The sequence below is a fragment of the Peromyscus eremicus genome, chromosome 15 (genome assembly GCF_949786415.1).
Source record: "Peromyscus eremicus chromosome 15, PerEre_H2_v1, whole genome shotgun sequence".
NCBI classification, from domain to species: domain Eukaryota; kingdom Metazoa; phylum Chordata; class Mammalia; order Rodentia; family Cricetidae; genus Peromyscus; species Peromyscus eremicus.
Genome location: NC_081431.1, coordinates 6,802,849 through 6,824,333, shown reverse-complemented (window position 1 = coordinate 6,824,333; position 21,485 = coordinate 6,802,849). Strand labels below are relative to the sequence as shown.

Genomic DNA, 21,485 nt, shown 5'->3' with positions numbered 1-21,485 from the left:
CTCAGGCCTATGAAAACCGTGGAAACCCCAGGTCAAGTTTTGTTTTGTTTTTTGTTTTTGTTTGTTTGTTTGGTTGGTTGGTTGGTTGGTTGGTTGGTTGGGTTTTCAAGACAGGGTTTCTCTGTGTAACAGCTCTGGCTATACTGGAACTCTGTTTGTAGACCCGACTGGCCTGGAACTCACAGAGATCCACCTACCTCTGCTTCCCGAGTTCTGGGATGAAAGGTGTGTGCCACCACATGGGGCCCCAAAGTTTTTAGAAAGATATTGAAATATAAAGGTATGGCAATCAAGTGATAACTTTGGCCCTCACACCTCATTGATTCCCATTTTGTAACTAGAAAATGAAATTTACCAGTGAAAAGAAGCATGAGGAATACTGGACTAAATCTAGTGTTTCATGGAGTATATTTAAATGTTGTTCAAAGAACACAATTTTGTGTTTGTATTATTGGCTCATATTGTACTTGGAAATGTCTTAAAACTTTACAGAAAGTGCATTTTCTAGTGGGGTTGCTTCTGGTAAACAGATACATGCCTAGAAACTGTGACTCCTTTCTGCAAGGACAGATTTGAAAATCAAAATTGCAAATGGATAAAACATTCATGAGGAATCACAGGATAGTCATTAATGCACGGGTTAAGAAAGCCATTCAATATTTACCATGCACTACTGTTCTAAGTAAATTGTCAATAATATTAACAATGACAATATGTTTCACTTCTCACATTCATGGAAGTATATTTATGAGTATCTCCTTTTGACACCAAAGAGAGAGTAGGGCCAAAAAAAAAAAGCCCCTCACCTCATGGAGCTTGCACTGTAGACAAATAAATGCAATAGATGCCCGCAGGTGGCAAGGACTGGGGGTGGGGAGAAGAATCAGGTTAAAGATAAATAGGAAGCACGAGTCGGTGGGGTGGTAAGTGACGGAAGGCGTTGGACGGCTGTCTCATCGATCTTAGTCCACGTTGTGTTGCTAGTAATAGGCCAACTTAGGGTTAGAGAGAAGAGCTGCTCTGGGCTGTTGGTTTTGTAGCTTCCTAGATAAGGGGCTCCATCCAGTGATGTGCTTTCTGTGAGGAGCATCCTAAAGCTGTGTTGGGTCCCGTAGGTTGAGAGACAGGAATCTTGTAGTTTCCTATGTCCCCGCTTTGGTCCCTCTCCCTGTTATAAAGCCACCAGCATTCAGTCATCATTGGGCTGGACCATTTCCTTTTAGAAAGTTGGTAGACAGTCTCTACTAAGACTGAAAAGGACAGTTCGATAAAGGTATAGAATAATTTCATATTTGAATATCTAAAATTTCTGAATAAAATATTAGCAAATTGAATCAAGCAGAATATCAAAACAATAATATAATGGGACAAATCTGATCTGATTCCAAAAACATAAGGCAAGTTCAATACCCTGCCATCCATCAACATGGCTCTTACATCAACCAATGAAGAAGAGAGCCACCTGTATTTCCTTTTTAACCCCAAAGGACTTATGGGCTGCAGAAATGGCTCAGCAGTTAAGAGTACTTACTATTCTTGCAGAGGGCTCCAGTTCCCAACACCCACATCAGGCATCCCATAACTGCTTATAATTCCAGTTTCATGGGGTCCAACATCATCTGGTCTCCTTTGGCACCTGAACCGGTGTGGTATACATAAACTCACACAGGCACACACAAAACAAAAACAATCAATAGTTTTAAATGGTATTATAAGATTTGGAAGCCACTTCTTAGTGAAATAAAGTAAAATCAGACTAAAAGGAAGGATTTTAAATAGGATTCAGCCAGCATACAGATTGCCACAGTAAAGCACTTAGCGCAACTGAGAAATAAAAATAAAATGCAGAAATCACCAAATTGTGTATTTGTGCAGCAGCAACAAACCTTCTTCTATGGAGCCTTCAGGGGCCTCTAACCTTGAACCTTTGTCCACTAAGCTCTAATAAAATGTAGGCAGAAATGTCCCACCTGATACGATGGAAATCATAAGGTGTTATTTTGTTTTCTAATGTTAAATTCATTCAAACCGAACGATCCTTTGATTGCACTTTTAAAAGCTTTCTACATGTTTCTTACCTGAAACTAGAATGTGTTGTTGCTTTATCTGTTAAACTATCCACCAGCTTCAGAAATTCCATTGTGAATCTCAGAAAATACAAATAGTGGTCACCCATCCCAGGCTTTGTAAAACAGCCTCTTTGATCCACAAGGTAAATCGAGGAGCCCTGAGTTCAATTTAATTGAGTTATAAATGTGCAAACTCTCAAGTCCTCATGCTGCCTTGTGATGCATGTGGATGTGTGAATTTCCTCCCTCCGTGTGTTTGCCCTGTGTCCTTCAGCACACCCATGGTGGAAATGAATCATCACGGTGTGTATTAGTCTGACAGTCTTAGAAAGCATCACAGCTAAAAGTCAGGCTCAGGAAGCAGCTCCCACTTGGTTCCTAGCATTCAGCTCATTGACCCCAGTCCTTCATTACTGTCTAGTGTACAGAGCTAAGTTGAATGTAGGCCTTCAGAAAATGACTTCAGGGCGAATGAGGCAGGCAAAACTTTAGACTTTGTGAACTTCAGTTGCTCTGTTCCTGTGTTGTCATACTGATGCTATTGGTCTTTTATTTCAGGTCACCTGGAAAGCCCCACTTATCCAGAATGGAGCCATACTGAGCTATGAGATCCGCATGCCCGACCCTCTCATCACAATAACCAATGTGACCTCCATGGTGTCCAGTCATCTAATCAAGCATCTCGTGCCTTTCACTAATTACTCAGTCACCGTTGTTGCTTGCTCTGGAGGTAATGGGTACCTAGGAGGATGCACTGAGAGTCTACCTACCTCTGCTACTACCCATCCAGCCCTGCCTCAGGAACTGGCCCCATTGTCCGCTGTTCCACTAAGTGAATCTTATGTTGAGATTTCTTGGCAGCCACCATCCAAACCAAATGGACCAAATTTGAGGTAGAGAAAGTGGTTTTGCTCTGGGGTTTATTTTAGCTATATCATTTCAAGAAGGAAGGAAGCAGGATTTTATTAACATCTCAACATAGAATTAATTGCGTACTGGATACCATACCTACTCCCACAAATTCATAATAATTATACAATATCCCTCTGTTCTTAACAATTGTATAATAGAACGTTGTATATCTTGATTTAAATGGAACCAAGGGTGCTCATCAAGAAAGAGTGAGTATCATGTTGAGACAGACTAAAATCCTAACATATTTATCTCATAGCTAAAATTTCCCTTCATTATCCTGCTCTTTTAAAAAAGTACTTTTATTCTGTTGGCAGCTCTGGTGCGTGTCCTGTGTAACATGGTGGGACAACTGTGTCTCTGAATTATAAACTTAACCCTGTGCTTGTTTCTCTATCACCACTGTCTACAGACTTGTGAAGAATGTTCTCAGAGATAAGGTGGAAGCAAAGAACTGCGACTCTTAAAATAGCTGTAGAGCAGCCAGAACCGAATACTTGGCAGAGAAAACAGTGGATAATATCATCATTGTTTATACAATTTTGATGGAGTCTTATGAAATCATTAACTCTATAAGATTTTTATAGTCATGTTTTGTGTGAAACTTGCAACAAATATTTAGCAAATCTGACACAGAAATCTAAAATGTCACCATTCCCACTGGTGATCCAAAAAAAGTGAGTCTAAATGATAATTTGCAATTAACAGACTATATGATAGTTAAGCCAGGAAAAAAAAAGTGTTCATCTGGAAAGATTTCATCATTGCACTAAGGTATTATTTATGCTTTCATGCATGTCACACAAGTGCTGCTAACCTACCTGAATCTCAGTAATAATGTTAGTTGAGACAATCATGATATTCCTGCTTGTCTTTTGTTTTAGATATGAGCTTCTGAGACGCAAAATCCAGCAACCACTTGCTTCAAATCCCCCAGAAGATTTAAATCTGTGGTACAATATTTATTCAGGAACTCGGTGGTTTTACAAAGATAAGGGTCTTAGCAGGTGAGATTACAAAAACTATAAAAACAAATGCTGGCATTTAGTTTGGGGCATGTTGAATAGTTCAAAGTACCCCAGAGTCTTCATCGTGTGAACCTGTTATCAGTCACGCAGTAGAATATGTTCAGTTATTATCTGTGGCATTAATCATCGAAGTGTAGCCGAGGCGTGTGCTGTGTTTGCCATCTCAACGGCGTGCTTGAAATAAGCCTTTCAAGTCAAACTTGGAGATGTGTGAGTCCCAACCTACTGCCACCTTTGTCACAGCTCTATCTAGACATGAAACTTAGTAAAGGAATTTGAAAGTATTGAATACACAGGGAACTGTGGAGATCAGTGGGTACCTCCTGTACATAGAGTTTGGGGAGATAACGGGTTATAAGTCACTGAATTAGTGAGACCTGAAAGAGTTGAATCTAGAGTTTAAAACATGAGCCAGTAGGTGATACCCACAAAAAACACATACCACATGATAGAGTTAGATTGAAACTTTCTTTCTGCTAAGGAAGCAGCTGTGTGAGCTGAGGCGAACCCTTCACCATCTCTGGGGCTCCACCTGCATCATCTGTCATTCTGTGCTCCCTAAGTACAGCAGGGAGAATTTCCATCTCTGGTCTCATTCCTCATCCCCTTCCGACCATCAGAATCAATCATAGTTCAGGGCTTGGCTAGAAGGTTCTTCCTCCAGGAAGCTGCCTGTCCCCTCTCTTGCTGATCTGATATAAGTTGAAATCAACATTCTCATGGCAGCTATTTCTAGAAGGACTGTGCAGATAAACAAATCTGTGTTCTGGGATCTAAGTAGACATGTGAGGCTAAATGTCCAGGATATTTTTTTTCCACAGTGGATCTTGTATTGGTGGTTTCTGTTTTTATTCAAATAACTGAGGGACTGGAAACTAAGCTCAATTGTGCTTGTCTGACTTGAAGGAAGCCACAGGTTCAGTCTCAAGCAAAGAGAATAATTGGGGTGTGTAGCTAAAGTTTTCCTGCCTGGCCCACAGTCAGGACAAATCTTTCTCACCCGCCAGCCCCACAGTCGCTCAGACCCAACCAAGTAAACACAGAGACTTATATTGCTTACAAACTGTATGGCCGTGGCAGGCTTCTTGCTAACTGTTCTTACAGCTTCAATTAATCCATTTCCATTAATCTATACCTTGCCACATGGCTCGTGGCTTACCTACCGGCATGTTCACATGCTGTTTGTCATCATGGCGGCTGGCAGTGTCTCTCTGACTCAGCCTTCCACTTCCCAGCTTTATTCTCCTCCTTGTCCTGCCTATCCTTCCTGCCTAGCCACTGGCCAATCAGTGATTTATTTACTGACCAATCAGCAACACTCTTGACATACAGACCATCCCACAGCAGGGGTGTAGAGGCAGGTGGTAATAAGAGGATCAGAAGTTCAAGGTCATCTTCAGTTATCTAATAAGTAATTGCTTACACCCTCAAAAAGAGCTTGGGGTTAAAAGTTGGGACCTGTTTTCTGTTTCTTGTTTGTTTGTTTTGTTTTTTCAAGACAGGGTTTCTCTGTGTAGCCCAGGCTGTCCTGGATCTCCCTCTGTAGACCAGGCTGGCCTTGAACTCAGAGCTCCACCTGCCTCTGTCTCCAAAGTGCTGGGATTAAAGGCTTATGCCATCACCACCTGTGTTTTCTGTTTCTTAACATTCAAACTATATGGCTCAGTCATCTTAATGTGAGACCATTCCTTTCTTTATTGGTCTACCCCCTGTAATTCCAAAAACGTTCAGGTTACTTTTGCTCAAAGTAGGCCTTCTTGCCAGCCTGAGAGGAAGCTGTAAATTAGCCCTCAGAAGGGCTCAGGGTTTTACTGATAAAGGAGATAAGTGCGTACATTGCTTGCTCAGGTACCACCTTCATCTACCCTGACAGCAGCCAGGGCTCCCCTTCCTGCTGGTGACCCACAGCTCCCAGCATACCACGAAAGAACCAATGTTGTCCCCTGTATTGTGATACCATAATGAAACTTTCCTCTGGACCTACCTAGGTTCCCTTGGAATCTGGGGGAATTGCCTCTGGGACCACATCCCATCCCCCATCCCACCCCACCTCTGGCTCCATAGATACTAAAAACCATGGGTGCTAAAGTTCTTGATGTAAAATTGTGAAGTATTAGTATATAACCCACCACAGGCTGGCATGTGCTTACATCATCTCTGCACTGCTTACAATGCTCCGTAAGGTGTAAAGGCGAAGAGTTGTTGTGCGTTGTTTAGGGAACAAAACAAGAAAAAAAAAATGGTTCAGTACCAGATGCTGTTATTTTTCTAAATATTTCCCATTCATGGTTGGTTGAATCTGAGGATGTGGAACCCCAGGGCACAGGAGGCTGACTTTGTTTATCCTGTTGATTTATTCATTTGGCTGTTTTGTTGTTGTTGTTAATTGAATCCATTGCCTTTTAGAAGGCATACATAATTACCTATTCTCCCAAAATTTCCCTGTTCCTTTTTCTATTTATGTAAATAGACAGAACACTGAAATGTTTTTTCACACTTTTTAAAAAATATTTTATTTATTTCATATGTATGGGTGTTTTGCTTGCCTGGATGTCTGTGCACCACATGCATACAATGCCCATGGAGGCCAGAAGAGGGCATTAGATCCCTGGAAATATAGTCACAGCCATTGTGAGCCACTGTGTGGTTGCTGGGAATCAAACCGAGGTCATCTGGAAGAGCAACTGGTGCTTTGAACCCCTAAGCCACCTCTCCAGTCACCCCACCCGATGCCATCTTGTTGTATTTTTATCATTATAGACACATTTAGAGCAGTGTTTAAGTGACAATTCTTCTGATACAAAATATATAGCAAAGAATGACGGGCCTCCCTTTATAAATATAGTTATAAAGTTAAAAGAAAGTTGAAGTTATTGCCTTATTCAAGTGGTCTGTTTACTAAAGTGTATGTGTTAATGCAGAAAACAATAATTTAAGCAGCAATGGCATATTTTTCTATACAATTTCTATATCCTGAAATCCAGGACTCTCTTACAATAATTTTGTCTTCTATATCTTATTATAGAATGCAGGTTATCAAGCCAATTATCCAGATAATTTAATTCAAATAAAAATACCTTTGGTTTTTGCAATCATCTTAGGATGGGTCATTTGTTAGCACACTTCCTTGTTCCCACAAGGATGTGATGGGCTGAGCTCCAGCATGTCACATGAGGTCTCTCAGATCCTTTGTGTGAGACTATTCAAGCCAGCTTTTGGTTGTGGCAGAGATGAGGAAGACTTAGTTCAGGAGGCAGCTAACTAGACTGCATCTTTAAGAGCATCATTTATAGCAGTGACAATATTGAAACATGAATTCTGTTGGGATGTCAATAAAGTTGACACAGATTTGATTTTGATGAAAATAACCCAAGTCATTCTCAGCTATATTGCAGAGTTTTATCAGGTAACCAGAGAAGTCAGAGCTTTTCAAGCTATCAGCCTGTACACCTTTTGAGCCAAAATAGCAAAATATCTTTCACTAGACAAATGCCTCCACCAGACTGAATACCACTTGACATCAAGAGCTAGACCAAATCACACCTCTTCATTGATGAGGTTAAACGTTATGGTCTCAATGGTTTGCATCCAAAGAGAAGGGGGAGAAAAGACTAAATTTTAGATGAACCAAGTCTAAATTTTCTCATTTCAAAACATTCCCATGAGGCTAGCGGATAACTCATTGAGTAAAGACCTTTCAATACAAGCATGAGGACCTGACTTAGATCCCCCAGAATCCATGCATAAAAACCAGGTGCTGCAGCCTGTGCCTGTGGCCCCAGCACTAGAGAGATAAAGACAAGAGAATCCTTAGGGTTTGTTGACCAGGTAATCTAAACGAATGAGTTCCAAATTCAGTGAGCAACCCTATCTCAAAAATTAAGGTGGAGAGAAACTGAGAAAGATAAACAATCAGTACCCATCTCTGGCCTCCTCAACCCACAGCCCCCAGGGTTCACATGGAGTCACACGGACAACAGGAAACATACCCCTAAGAGCTTGCACATGCTCTAGCTCCAAGAGAACAGACAGCAAGATCCTTATTCATTGTGTCCAGCAGGTGACTGCTAGCATTTAGGAAATAAGGTTTGAATAAATGAATGAATCAGTGGCTGAAGTGGTGTTGATCACTACAGCAAATATTATTTGTTCTTGGTGTATTTTTCCCAAAGAAGACAGTAGGGATCATTTTTCTGTTGGACACAAATATGGTTGGGTCACTAACCTACCAAACTACATGTGCCCTGAAATCTGTGAGGGTGACTGATTTAGGAACTATGAAACACCTGTTCATGTCCTACAAGTAACTGATAGATAAGCAAATGGGGCCTGCATCACCCAGACAGAATCTAATGGGTGCTGTTTTGTTTTTGTTTTGTTGTTGTTGTTGTTTTCAACTAAACAGAATTTATTTTTTCATTTGAGTTAGAACAGCTGGACTTTGAACTAAGAATTATTACATAGTAAGATTTTTAGCCTGTGCTATTTTGCAAGAAGGAAAATGTCATCATTGTATTGTCACTAACAGTCTACATTTGCTTCTGGAATGGATCTTGTTATGAGTATATGGTGTCGCCTGACCTGTTCTCCTTATGTAAGCTTTATTTTGTTATTAAGTGGAATGCCCCATGTGGCATCAGCAGTTCACTGAAAAGACAATGTAGAGAGTGCATAGGAAAGCTGCTTCCATCCAACTAACTCATCCTGCTGTCTGTGCAGGGGTGAAATGTGAGCCACACAGTTGTGTAGACAAGTTACAAGAGTACACCATTACTAAGTCAAGTCTGGTTTTGCTGGAGCTGGCTCAGGAGTTAAAATGTGTAGCACTCTCACAGAGGGCCTGAGTTAGATTCTCAGTACCCATGTTAGATACCTCACATCCTCCTGTAACTCTAGTTCCCTGAGTTCCAACACCTTCTCCAGAACAGCACCTGCACTCACATGTGCACACACCCACACATACATGCACACACATACACACACCCATAGAAACACACATACATGCACACACATACACACACCCATGGAAACACACATACATACACACACATATATACATAGTAAAAAAATAAGTCTCAGACTCACAAGGTTGAAAGTACAGACATAAAATACAGGGATTTAATTTTTTAATATGTTTTGCATTGAAAACTGCACATTTTAGTTTTTCATTTAGTAGGAAAGAGATTTTTATTAAAAGTTAGAGAATATGACGCTGAAAAGATGGCTCAGCAGTTAAGAGCACTGACTGCTCTTATAGAGGACCTAAGTTTGGTTTAAAGCAGCCAACTCAGGGGGCCCAGAAATACATGTAACTCCAGCTCCTGGGGATCCAATGCCCTCTTCTGGCCTCTAAGGATACCTGAAAACACACATACATTAAAAATCTTCACAATTCTTTCTGAAAGTTATAGAAACAACCAAAGGCAAACATGAATGCATGCTGAGCTCTCAGTTAAGGGAAATAATGGATATTAGAAAGACCGACTCCTCAGAAGTGACCAAGAGGTCTTCTTCTCAGTCCTGGTGTTCCATTCGGTTTTTAATCTCTAAAACAGAGAAAACATTTAACTATTGGAAGTAGATGAACCATAAAGGCAGTTCAACTTGAGAAGTTTTAGTGCTATCTTAAAAGCCCACTTTCCAATAGCGTGTATCTATGGGGTCCATGCCTTCTGTCCTTCTGTGTTCCATCTATTTTGTGTGTGTGTGTGTGTGTGTGTGTGTGTGTGTGTGTGTGTGTGTGTGTTCCATCTATAATATATATGGAATATATTATGTATATGGAATACATATTGCCTGATCTACCTAAATTGCATATTACATAAAATTATAAAATTCCTACAAGTATCATAGGAGGAAGGCCCTCCAAAATTTGTACACAAAGAAAAATATTAGTGCTATTAGCTTGACACAGCAAAGAGCTAAAACCATGGTGTCATGTGGAGCCACGAAGGCTGTCAGTTGTATCATAACATCAACATGTGGAAGAAAAGCTCCAATACTGTAGCAGAAAAGACTACGCTTCTAGTCTTCAGCTAAAGTAATAAAGCAATTTTATGACTTGAAATACAATTATAAGTATTTTACCCAGGGACAGAGCTAATGAAGCCAAGGTCGCTGGTTCAATTCCCACGTGAGCCATTAGCTTCCCTTCCTTCTATTGTCTCAGACCCGACACCCTCTTAACCCTGACTCACCACCCTTCACATTCATCCTGGGGTCACAGAGGAAACCAGGCAGGCAGTCTGGATGCAGAATTAAATTGCCCCCTCCCCTCAGCTAGAAAGTTATCAAAGGTCAAGTCCCAGTCATGTGACATCATCCCAAAAGGGGCAAAGCAGATTATCCCTGGATTGTTATTGTTATTATTATTATTACTTTCTCATCACACTGGCAGTACCCAGTGCTACAGCCCACTGGTTCAGAGTGTCTTCAATCAGATTGCCTGCATTTGAATCTCAGCTCTCCTGAGGAGTCCAATGACTTGAACAAGCTACTTAATACTTCCAACCTTATTTTCCTCACTTTCAAAATCCATACTATAATAGCACTTTATAGAGTTACTGTGAGGAATGGATGTGTGATGCCTGTAGAAATATCGGGGCCACAGGAAATTACTGTGGCTGTTGACTTTTGGTTGCCTTGGTCCTGCAGGCTGGTTGGTTCTTGGTGAAGAGCACATAGACAGGTATCTTCCCAGGGTTGATAACGTCACATTCCACAAGCTGGATGGCTAGAAACAACACAAGCACAAAAGGGTACTCTGTTCCAGTTCTCATAGTTAAGGTCACCAAACAAATCGTTTGCAAGGCCAGGCTCCCTCCACAGGCTTCAGAAAGTGGCGTCTTTGCCTCCCCTAACTTCTGACGGTCCCAGCATGCCTGTGCTTGAAGGAACATCACTCCTACTCCTCCCCCTGTCCTCATGTGCATCATCTCCTTGCCTGTGTCTGACATCGAAAGTTCTCTCTCTTCTCTTACAGGATAGCAGCCATTATATCGAGAGTGCTCCCTGAGCTGGGTGACCCCTTCTAACTCGTTAGATGGACAAATACACAGCTTGATAATGTGTCTCTTTTTTTGGGGGGGTAGTAAATGACTCAATCCATGAAATGAAGAAAGGGAGGGAGAGGACAAAAGACAGAGCTCTGGGAAGCAGGAGGAAAGGAAGAGCAGGCAGGCAAGGAATGAACACCCAAGACGGGGATGGTGCTGTAGAGCAAAGAAGCATAAACTTCCATGGTAGCTCTTGTTTAGAGACTTAAACCAATAAATGAGCCTCCACACACACCCCCAGCCCTCTGAACCTTTCATTATCTGTGGCTATAGCAGCAGCAGAGTAGCATCCTTTACATGACTGAGGCGGAACTCCAGGAAAATACCTTCGGGTCCTAAGTGAGGGATAATGAGAGGCGGACAGAGCTCCACCTGGAGGTATGAAAACACTCTAAAAATCCTGACTTGACTTTGCTCGAGCCATTTAGTGAAGTTTCTGGAAATGGCACTCTTCCTTTTGTCCTGTGACCAGCTGGGGCTATGACATATTGAGACTTTGGGCCTGGCTGTGAAGGTTTCAGAGGCTAGATACCCTGGGAACACATAATGACCCCACATTAGAAGAGGATTTGAAGCCAAGGTTGGGACAGCCACTTAGAACTCAATGTGTCTAAGCAAGTATCTCCAGATTATACAGATTATTGTAGAGTTGGGGCCTGATTTTGTCTATAAATAGCATTTTCCTACTTAGACAATTTAGAACCAAAAAGATAAAGCTACAGGGCTCCTGCTTGAAAGAACCAGAGATGAGGAATTAACAATTTAACATGTGCCCAGGAAGTGCCTATCACACTGTGTGTCCATGTTTCTCCTCTGATGAAGTATGGCTCCATTCCCTCTGTATTGACTCAACATGTGCACACTGGGGCCGGGCCACCTCGCTGTCACCAAACTCTCAGAGGAGCAATCTTGTGTACTCTGCTCACAATTGAGATTTCATTTAAGCATTTATCTGCCAGCCAATGAGATGCTAGGGGCAGAGAAGAAGTGTAGGAAGAAAAAGATGATGGAGTCTGATATTCGAAAATGGATGAGTTTCCCTAAAGAAGAGCATAAAACTCCCTGGATGGTATTGGGACAGGAAACTGGCAAGCTGCCAGCCCTGTAATTACATCTCGGATTGAGCCATAATCCTCACTGCTTCTGAAAACAGTAAGAACGAAGAAAATGATAACCCGAGTTTACTTAAAAGACTGACATTTGCTTACAGCTTCCAAATCAAATGTTTTCCTGACACTCTGGTTGAGGATGGAGAGTTACGGAGATAATGGTACGTTTGTGTCAGAAGAAAGGAAATAATGCATTTCCCAGAAGAAAAAGGAAACTGAACATTTTGTGGAAAGGAATCCTGTATTTTGTGAGAAAAAATAAATAAATGCATTTTGTCTTCTATAGAACATAACATATGCTGTTTTGTTTATTTTAATAAAACCTTCAGGTTTACGTCGTATGAATATAAGCTCTTGGTACACAACAGCGTGGGCTTTACGCCAAGCCAAGAAGTGACAGTAACCACCTTAGCAGGCTTTCCAGAGAGAGGAGCCACTGTCACCACGAGCGTCCTTAACCACACAGCCATAGACGTGAGATGGGAGAAACCAAGTAAGACACTCTGCATGTCTCTCTTTTCCCTGAGTTTTAGCACTCGCGTTACTTTTCTGGTGCTGTGATGAAACACCGTGACCAAGGCGACTTAAAGAAGGAAGTGTTGATTTGGGCTTATGGTTCCAGAGGCTTAGAGTCCATTGTGGCTAGGAGGCATGCCAGCAGGCAGCATGGCTGTGACAAAGTTCTCCAGCAGGCCACACCTCCTAAACCTCCCCAAACAGCACCACCAACCTGACACCAGGTGTTCAAATGCCTGAGAGACTATGGGGGGACGTTTCTCAACCAAACCACCACCGCACAGTAAACATAAACGTTAAGGTAAGGTGCCTAAGCTATCTATGTGCATGTATGTCCACACATGCAGATGAGTTTATGTTCACGTATGCAGGTACACGTGTGTGTGGGCAAGCGTGTGTAGAGGCCAGAGGTCAACCAAAGTTGGTGTTCCTCAGGATGTTTCTCTCAACTGTCCTTGAACTCAGGACTCTACCTCTGCTTTCCCAGTACTCTATTACAAGCAGACACCACCATGCCTAGGTTTGATGTGGGTCCTGGGGGTGGAACTCCAGGTTCTCATGCTTTCAACCATCCTCCAAGGCCTGTGAGGTTCTTCTTAAGAGACGAATGCCTCCTTACCACGTCCTGGATCCATGTTCCCTTCCCATATTCACTTCAGATGGGGAGTAGTTCCATCAGTGTGGGGACTGGATAGTCTGAGAGAAGCATCTACCTTATCACTTGGCACCGTGCAGGACTGTGACCCTTCTGCAGCTCCCAGACCTAGCACCTTTCACTCATTCCTCATTAATAAGAACCATATACAAGGTCTGCCACAGTGTGATTCTCCCATGCACCATGCCTTAGAGCCACTGTTGGCTGGTGAAGGAATTCCATCTCGATACACTGTCACTGTGTTGAGGATCTCACCTTGGCCTGATGGAACATTCTTCTGGGGGAGTGAAAGAGCATACAGATGTCTCTATAACTTTGGGAACCATGGTGATGAAATCTCAGCTACCTAATGGTATGGCATTTAGCATCTGATTTGCTCATGTGTATTGCCTTTAAGAACAACCAGGAAAGTCCTGAGTCTGTAATAGAAATAGTCATACTAACCATTTTTGCAGGCATGACTTAAGATCTGACAAATGGCTGAATCGAAGGTTGTCAGTATTTTCACTGAATACTGAGAAATATCTAATTTGTACAGGTTTGACTAAAGTAATTTGTTTTATAAAGATAAACATTTACTAGAATGGTTATCTACTATTATACTAAAAGATGTATACAACAATGGCAACCATTAGCATAATTTGGGCTAGTCAGGAGTTTGTTCAGGTCTAAGAAGACAGGTTTGCATAAACTGTCTCCCATGTGATAACCATCATGAGTCATCAACTACAAATCAGAGCAGTGTTTGTGTGGGTCACTCTTCCATTGTGATAAAATACCCCCAATAAACCCATGTGCATGGAAGGAAAGATTATATCAACTTACATTTCCAGTTTTTGGGTGTGTGATCACTTCTTTCTGGAGTTCTGAGGCCTGTGGTGAGGCAATGCATGAGGTGGGCATGATGGAGAAAGGTACTCACATCCTAGCAGGTTTGAAGCAAAAGAAAGTGGCCATGCTCCAAGATTCTCCTCAGCAGCATGCCCCCATCAGCCAAGTAACCTCTACCAGGTACCAGATCTTCAAGATTTCACTGCTTCCCAGTACTACCGAGGCTGAGAACCACGCTCAGGGTCTGTGGGCCCAAAGGACATTATGTATAGGGGCACACATGTGCTGATCTATGCTTCCACCAAATAATTCATAAAAAAAAAAAATTAAAAACCCTCCAGGATTTTTGTAAGTTTGTTGGTTTGTAATGATCTATGGCATTTGGATTAGAATAATTTGAACCATTTTAATGGGAAATTTTGAGCTAATTGATCTTCTGATTGCCTTCTATAACATCTTCGGGAAAAATAGGTTTTAACTGAAGTTGAATTTATTTGTGTGAGTATGTATATGTGTGTGTGCCTGTGTGTGTGTCTGTGTGCTTGTGTGTATGTGTGTGTGTCTGTGTGTGTGTTTTCACCCATTCCATTCTTCCTCCCCGCTCCACCTTGTTTACCAATTCATCTTAAGAGCTTGCCCATAGAAGTAGTCACCCCCCCCTCCTTGTAATACTTGAATACTAAAGTGAAGATGTGGCTGCTCTGTTCTTACTTGAATACCTGATATCATTGCGTTCCTGAAGTCAGCGTGCTTATAGAAGCTGACAAACCTAATAGATCTGAAGCGGCCCGCTGAAGTTTCATTACCTCGGTAATCAGAACCTCTGACCTTCGGGATGTAGGTAATGCAATCTGCTGTGGTTTCCATTCATACCTTGGAAATTCTTCAGATAACTCTTCATGAGTACAAAGGTTAGCTCTGAGAAGGGTCATCTGTGAAAGCCTGCTGCAGGATCCTGCCCCTCCTCTGTGCAATCTGCTATCTTAAGTCAATTAACTAGTCACTCCTCTGCAAAGGAGCTGCCTATTTTTGCAACTTTAATTTTAATGTTTTTTTCTTGCTTGATGGAAGAAAAATTGGTGCGTAACCTACTAAGTTCAACAGTACAAAGCTGTTGTTTAGCACATCTTGGAGTTGGAAATCTTAGGAATACATTTTTACAACTTGGCTTAGTAAACATCATCTTTCAAAATATCATGAAATATATGTGTACACACACACACACACACACACACACACACTTCATTCACTCTGGGCTGGGAGTTGTCTCAGTCAGTAGCCCCAACACACCTATTGCATGATGAGACACAGGTAGGAGACTCCCGGGGAGCCCTTCCAACAGCTCATCTGGTATACAGTAGTAAACAGAGACTATATATCACAGTAGAAAGTGGGCATCAACCCCTGCGGCTGTCCACTGACCCCCATGCATGCCCTCTGACCTCCATGTGTACACCGTAGTGTGTGTGTACTCACACACATGAACCTGCACATGCACACATATCACACACAGAGAAGATTATAATAAAAGACTTTTTCCCCTCTACTGTAATTGGTACAAATGCACAGCAAATGTTCCTGGTAAATTTTTACCAATCTCAAGTTGACAAAGAGAAGCCATTTGACATTTGCATTTTTATTGGGACGTAGGCAATAAAACCTGCTGTTATTCCCATTCATACCTTGGAAGTTTTTCAGATAAGACTTGGTGAGCACAGAAGTTACTCTAGGAAGGGTTGGCTCAGAGCCATTTGAGAAGCTACTTGACAATTTGCCTGCCTCCATCACATATGTTTGTAATGTGAGGTAAAGATAGCTCTCTGTGTTTTCAGACTTTTGCAGGGGGTAGACGGATAGACACATAAGCTTCCACACGTAGATCATATTTTCTTTCTCCGTTCTCCTCCATGCCTAAAGCATTGGTAAAAAGAAAAAAGGAATAATATTTTGTCAGCTTTTACCCATCAAAAGATTTCACCTAAAGACAATTATCTCTACATTCATTTAAACATTTATCTTTATTTTAATTTAGTGTATGTTCGTAGTGATACCTTTTACCTTTTTCCATGTCATTCTATTTTGCATAATAAAAAATTAATGTGTTCTTTCCTTAATTTTCTTATTATAATTATAATGTTTGGTATATAAATCATTTTCATTGTTATATAACACTTACAGAACTATTTTCTCAAAATGACTTCAGTATTTAGCATCAATCCTTGTATTTCCCCAATTCTAAATTCTGAGTTTCAATTCACCTCTCTGTCCTCTGGATGATGATTGCATTGTGGGCATCATTTGCTTATTTTACTATTATTGTTATGATTGCTTTTTGTTTGTTTGCGTGTGTGTGTGTGTGTGTGTGTGTGTGTGTGTGTGTATGTGTAAATGCCAGAGTCCTCCAATGGGGTCAAGGAGAAACACCTTGAGGGAGTTGATTTTCATTCCACCAGGGCTCCGAGGATTGAACTTAGGGGGTCATGTTTGTGTAGCTAGTGCTTTTCCCTCTGAGGTATCTCACTGGATCATCATGAAAGGGTTTTGTTAATGTAACAGTACGTTCATTTTTGCCTGTATAAGATAATCTTCCTTTCATGTTTGCACATTCTTTTCACTTTCGACAGTACAGGACTATCTTTGCCCTTTTTGTGCACAAATGATCATACAGATGCAGACAACTGTCTTGGATCAAATGTTTCCCCTCAAAACATTCTGATACTATTTAATTCTCCTAAAACATACTTTAGCTGAGCCTTCTGAAGATTGTCTGATCCCCCCGTCCCCCTATACTTTGGGTATGGACGTCCCCACTGGCTCATAAGTTTGAACACTAGGCTTCCAACTGGTGAGGCCATATTGAAAGTTGTGAAACTTTTGGGTCACAGTGTTTAGTTGGCACAGGAAGGTCATGGAGAGCTTGCTTTGAAGGTTACAGCCCAGTCTTCATCCCCATCCCATTGCCTGCTTCCTGAAGCACTAGAAAATGAAGAACCTCCATTGCCCATCCCTGCCTTCTCCACCATGAGGGACTGTAGCCTCAGAACCCAAGTCAAAATAAATCCTCTGAGGTCATTTCCATGAGTGTTCTATGTCAGCAACAAGGAAAATAACAAGCATATCCTACTGTGGATAACCTTTAACATTTCATGTCATAGTATACTGTGCCAGATCTACATTTGGATATAGTGTCAGCATTTGGGTAAGACAGTGTGAGGGTGTAAATGAGCCCACAGGCTCATATGTTTGAATATACCTGGTCTCTAGCTGGTGAAACTGTTTGGGAAGGATTAGTAGGGATGGTTTTGTTGGAGTTGTGGCAATGGGGATCGACTTGAGGTTTCAAAAGCTCACTCTAGGCCAAGATTTGCTCTCTTGCTCTCCATCCTGTGGATAAAAATTCAAGCTCTCAGCTACTGCTCCAGAACCATGCTTACTTACCTGCTGCCCTGCTCCCCATCATGATAGTCATGGACTCTAACCTTCTAGAAATGTGAACACCAAATTAATGCTTTCTTTTATAAGTTGCCTTGATCTTGGCATTTTGTCATAGCAACAGAGAAGTAAGATAGATTATATTCTGTTTATAAAAATCTCTTCATTGTGGATAAGACTTAACTAATAAATCCATGATTATTTGCTGCATTTGCTTTTCAAGGTGAATTTTTTCATTCTCGGTCCTCAGTATCTATAACATACTATAATAATTGTAATTAAGTTCAGGGATTGCTTTTCACCCATTCCTATCTTTGTTGTGGTTTGAATGTAAAACATTCCCACAGACTCTGTTTTTGTCCTCTTTGTCCACAGCTGGCAGAACAACTCTGAGAGATGGTAGAGACTTTAGTAGACAGGCCTCACTGGGAGTATGTGGCAGTTGACTGGTCTGAACCCTTCAGCTCTCTGCTCTCTGTCCTTCAGGAGGATATAGCCTTCTTGGTTACACACTCTCACACATGAGGTTCAGCCTCGCCTCAGGCCCCTAGAAGTAAGGTCCAGTATCTCTGGCCTAAATCCTCTGACACTGAATCAAAAGAAATGACTTCTCCCTTTAAGTTGGTCTCTGTGGTATTTTTATTGTTTAAATGTTTTCATAAAATAGGTTTTGATTGTACTCTTTGTCCTCCCCCAATTCCTCACAGATCCTCCTCACCCCACCCCCACCACCCAACTTCATGTTCTTTCTCTCCAATCATAAAAGCATAAAACAAGAAACAAATTTCAAAACAAACAACAACACACATACACAAGTCTACAAAACAATAAGGTACAAAAGACCAAAATAGAACAAAAGAACACACAAAAAAATTCTGGAGTTTGTTTTGAGTTGGCCAACTTCTCCTGGGCATGGGGTCTGCCCTGGAGTGTGTTTGATGTACCCAGGGACACTGCACTGGCAAAAACTGATTTTTCCTTTGCCAGGAGGTATCAATTGCAAGTAGCTTCTTGGTTAGGGGTTGGAATTTGTGTCCATTTCCCATTTTCTGTGCTAGAATTTTGTCTGGTTTGAACCTGAGCGGACCTGATATGTGCTGTCAGTCTCTGTGAGTTTATATGTGTGTCTAAAAGACATGGTTTCTTTGGAGTCTTCTACCACCTCTGGCTCTTAGAATCCTTTTGCATCCTCTTCCACAGTGTTCCCTGAGCCTTGAGGGTAGAGGTTTGATAAAGACATCCCAGTTAAAGCTCATGGCTTCAAAGTCTCTCATTCTCTGTACATGTCCAGCTGTGGGTCTCTGATAAGTTCCATCTACTGCAAAAAAAGCTTCTCTGTAAGGATTGACCAAGGCACTCATCTATGAGTCTAGCAGGATGTCATTAGGGGTCATTTTATTGCTCTGTTCCTTTAGCAGAGTTATAGTAGTAGGTTTTCCCCTGGGCCTATGACTTACCTAGGTCATTGGTCATTTTAGAAGTGTCGGATATGGGTCCATCTCACGGAGTTGGCCTTAAATGGATGGAAACGTGGCTGGTTACACCTGCACCACATATGCTGCTGCTGCCCCAGTGTGTCTTGCAGGCAGATCGCTGTTGTTGCAGGCGTCTTGCTACCACTCTGGAAAGTAACTTTTCCTTCAGTCTCTGGTGGTATGTACCTGTATATTCTGCCCGTTTTCTTCACTCAATGCAGGTTTTAGTTCTGCCCTGGCTGTTTGTTTCTTCCCTTTCTTCTCCAAGGCAGATCTCTCAACCATTCCAGGTCAAGCCTATTGACAATTCCAGGCACGTGGTTTTGTATGCCCATAGCTTCTTTTCATAAAGGCATGTCCTTTTGTGTTATTTTTTGAAGAACATTATTCAAATGTTTTCTAAAACCTCCACCTCCTTCTTCTGAAAATGATAGTATACAGAGTCTTCTAGGCAACATTTCTGTTGTCTTATGTAATGAAGAATCCATATAACATAATTTCCTCTTTAAGAAAAGATAAATTACATTCAAGCCAGGTTTATTCAATAGACAGAAAAGGTGAAATTTACTAGCTTTCTCTTTCTGACTAATTCAGTTAAAGCTCTTCCTCTCTCAGAGAGGAAGTAAGGTCAACAGTCTCTAATTTGTGCTGTCTTTTGAATGAAAAACAGCTCTTCTGTCTCTCAACTGGTTCAGTGAGTAGGAAGAGGCTGCTGTGGCTTGAGCAGTGGGTCACGGAGTATCCAGTGTGGTAGTGACTGGTAGCAACACCAAGTGTCCCTGCTAATAGCCTGTGCTGGGACTCTACACTGTAATAGCTGCCCGCTTGGCAAAAGGCAGGACAAGGCAGAAAGGTGGCTCTTGCCATCCAGTTACACTGTTTGTTTCTAGTCATAAGACCAGGGTGACGTGTGGAGGCTTCTGCAGCAGGCCTAACCCACCACCCTTCTCTCATCCCTGGGGCAGTGAATAGCTTGTATTCTACGTTAAGTGGGTTGGCAAATGGAACCGGGCTAGGAAAGGGCTAGTAAAGGGGTTTTCTTCAGACCTTGACATAATATCCATGCTCTCCTTGAATGTGCAATGCCAGTTCCAATACACATAATCTGTGAATCTCTGTGTGCTCCTGAGAAACATCTATAACATAAGTAAAATCTGTTTACCCTTGTGTTTTATGACATATTCCACCTAATTGAGACATCCCCTCCAAACTGAAACATTTCCTCTAGGAATAATGGGGAACTCACCAGCCACAGGGGTAAATAGGAGGTCACATACTCTGGGTGGTTGGAAGACTCTGGAGGGCCCCTCCCAACACTGCGGAAGGAGGAAACAGTTGCTGGATGTGGGGATGCTGGCCAGCCAGACTGAGGACAGAAAGCCACATTCAGATGGTGGAGCTGCCTACAGCTGTGAGAACAGTCCCAGGGTGGCCAGCTTTGGGATCCACCCATCATGGCGGAGGGTTTCCAGGAACGCAGCTGCTTTTGAGGTATGCCTGCTCCTTACCAGTGACCCCTCACCCATACCCCTGTTGGTGACCCAGAGAAAGAGAGCGCTGGTTCACCAAAACAGGCTTTGGTACAGTTGGTACCTGAGTATTTGTTCTCCGTGGGTTCCCTTTCTGGGTGAGTAGATTGTATGTGCTCTGTCTCCCCAGGAAGTCTGTCACATTCTTAATGTCATAAAGGTTTAACTTTTAAAATAAATTTAAATTAGTTGGAGTACCAAGTAGCACAAACTTGACATCTACCGTGCCTTCCCTGCTGTGGAATGGCTGCAGAGTAGTGAGGGATGTCCCAGTGAAAACTATCTCTAGTGAGGGAAGGAGCTTACTCACAGACAACCCACCTGGCTTCACTGGATTTGACTGGCTTCATCACTGAGGAAATATGAGTACGGTTGGTGACATCAGAGGAAAAAACACTTCAATCTCCAGGGTTTGCGACTTAATCACCAAGTCTCCTGGCATAGAGCCTCCCAACCACAAAGGCACACCCATCTTTTTAAAATATTGCTAGAGATAAAGTAGTATCGCAGTTAGGAAAAAAATAATCCAAATTAAAATGTGCTGTTTCTGCACAAACCCCAAGATATTAATGTAAAGGGGTCCTTGAAAAAAGTCATGGACGTTCTCCATGCTGTGTTACTTTACATTGCACATATGTTTATAAATAGCTATATTGATACTTTGAAGGTTATTATAAATATCATACACACACACACACACATACACACATATATATGAAATTCTAAAGCATATGTTCCTCAATATGATTTCTCAATTGATTATAGAGTAAAGCAAAAAATAAAATTTGTTTAAAAATAAAATAAAATCTAACTCCAGCAGTTTCACCACAGAGAAGATTCCAGAACCTTTTTATAAAGCTGAATCTCTAATAGC

General features: G+C 41.7%; 1 protein-coding gene across 1 annotated transcript in view; it reads left to right on the top strand.

Moving 5' to 3' along the window:
• The window catches only part of Ush2a (usherin), a 697,985-nt gene that overhangs the window by 473,564 nt on the left and 202,936 nt on the right, over window positions 1-21,485 (top strand). Inside the window, exons 41-43 of the mRNA XM_059281179.1 lie at window positions 2,628-2,962; window positions 3,866-3,988; window positions 12,503-12,666. Of these exons, the coding sequence (XP_059137162.1) occupies window positions 2,628-2,962; window positions 3,866-3,988; window positions 12,503-12,666 (622 nt within the window). The remainder of the gene's footprint in view (window positions 1-2,627; window positions 2,963-3,865; window positions 3,989-12,502; window positions 12,667-21,485) is intronic.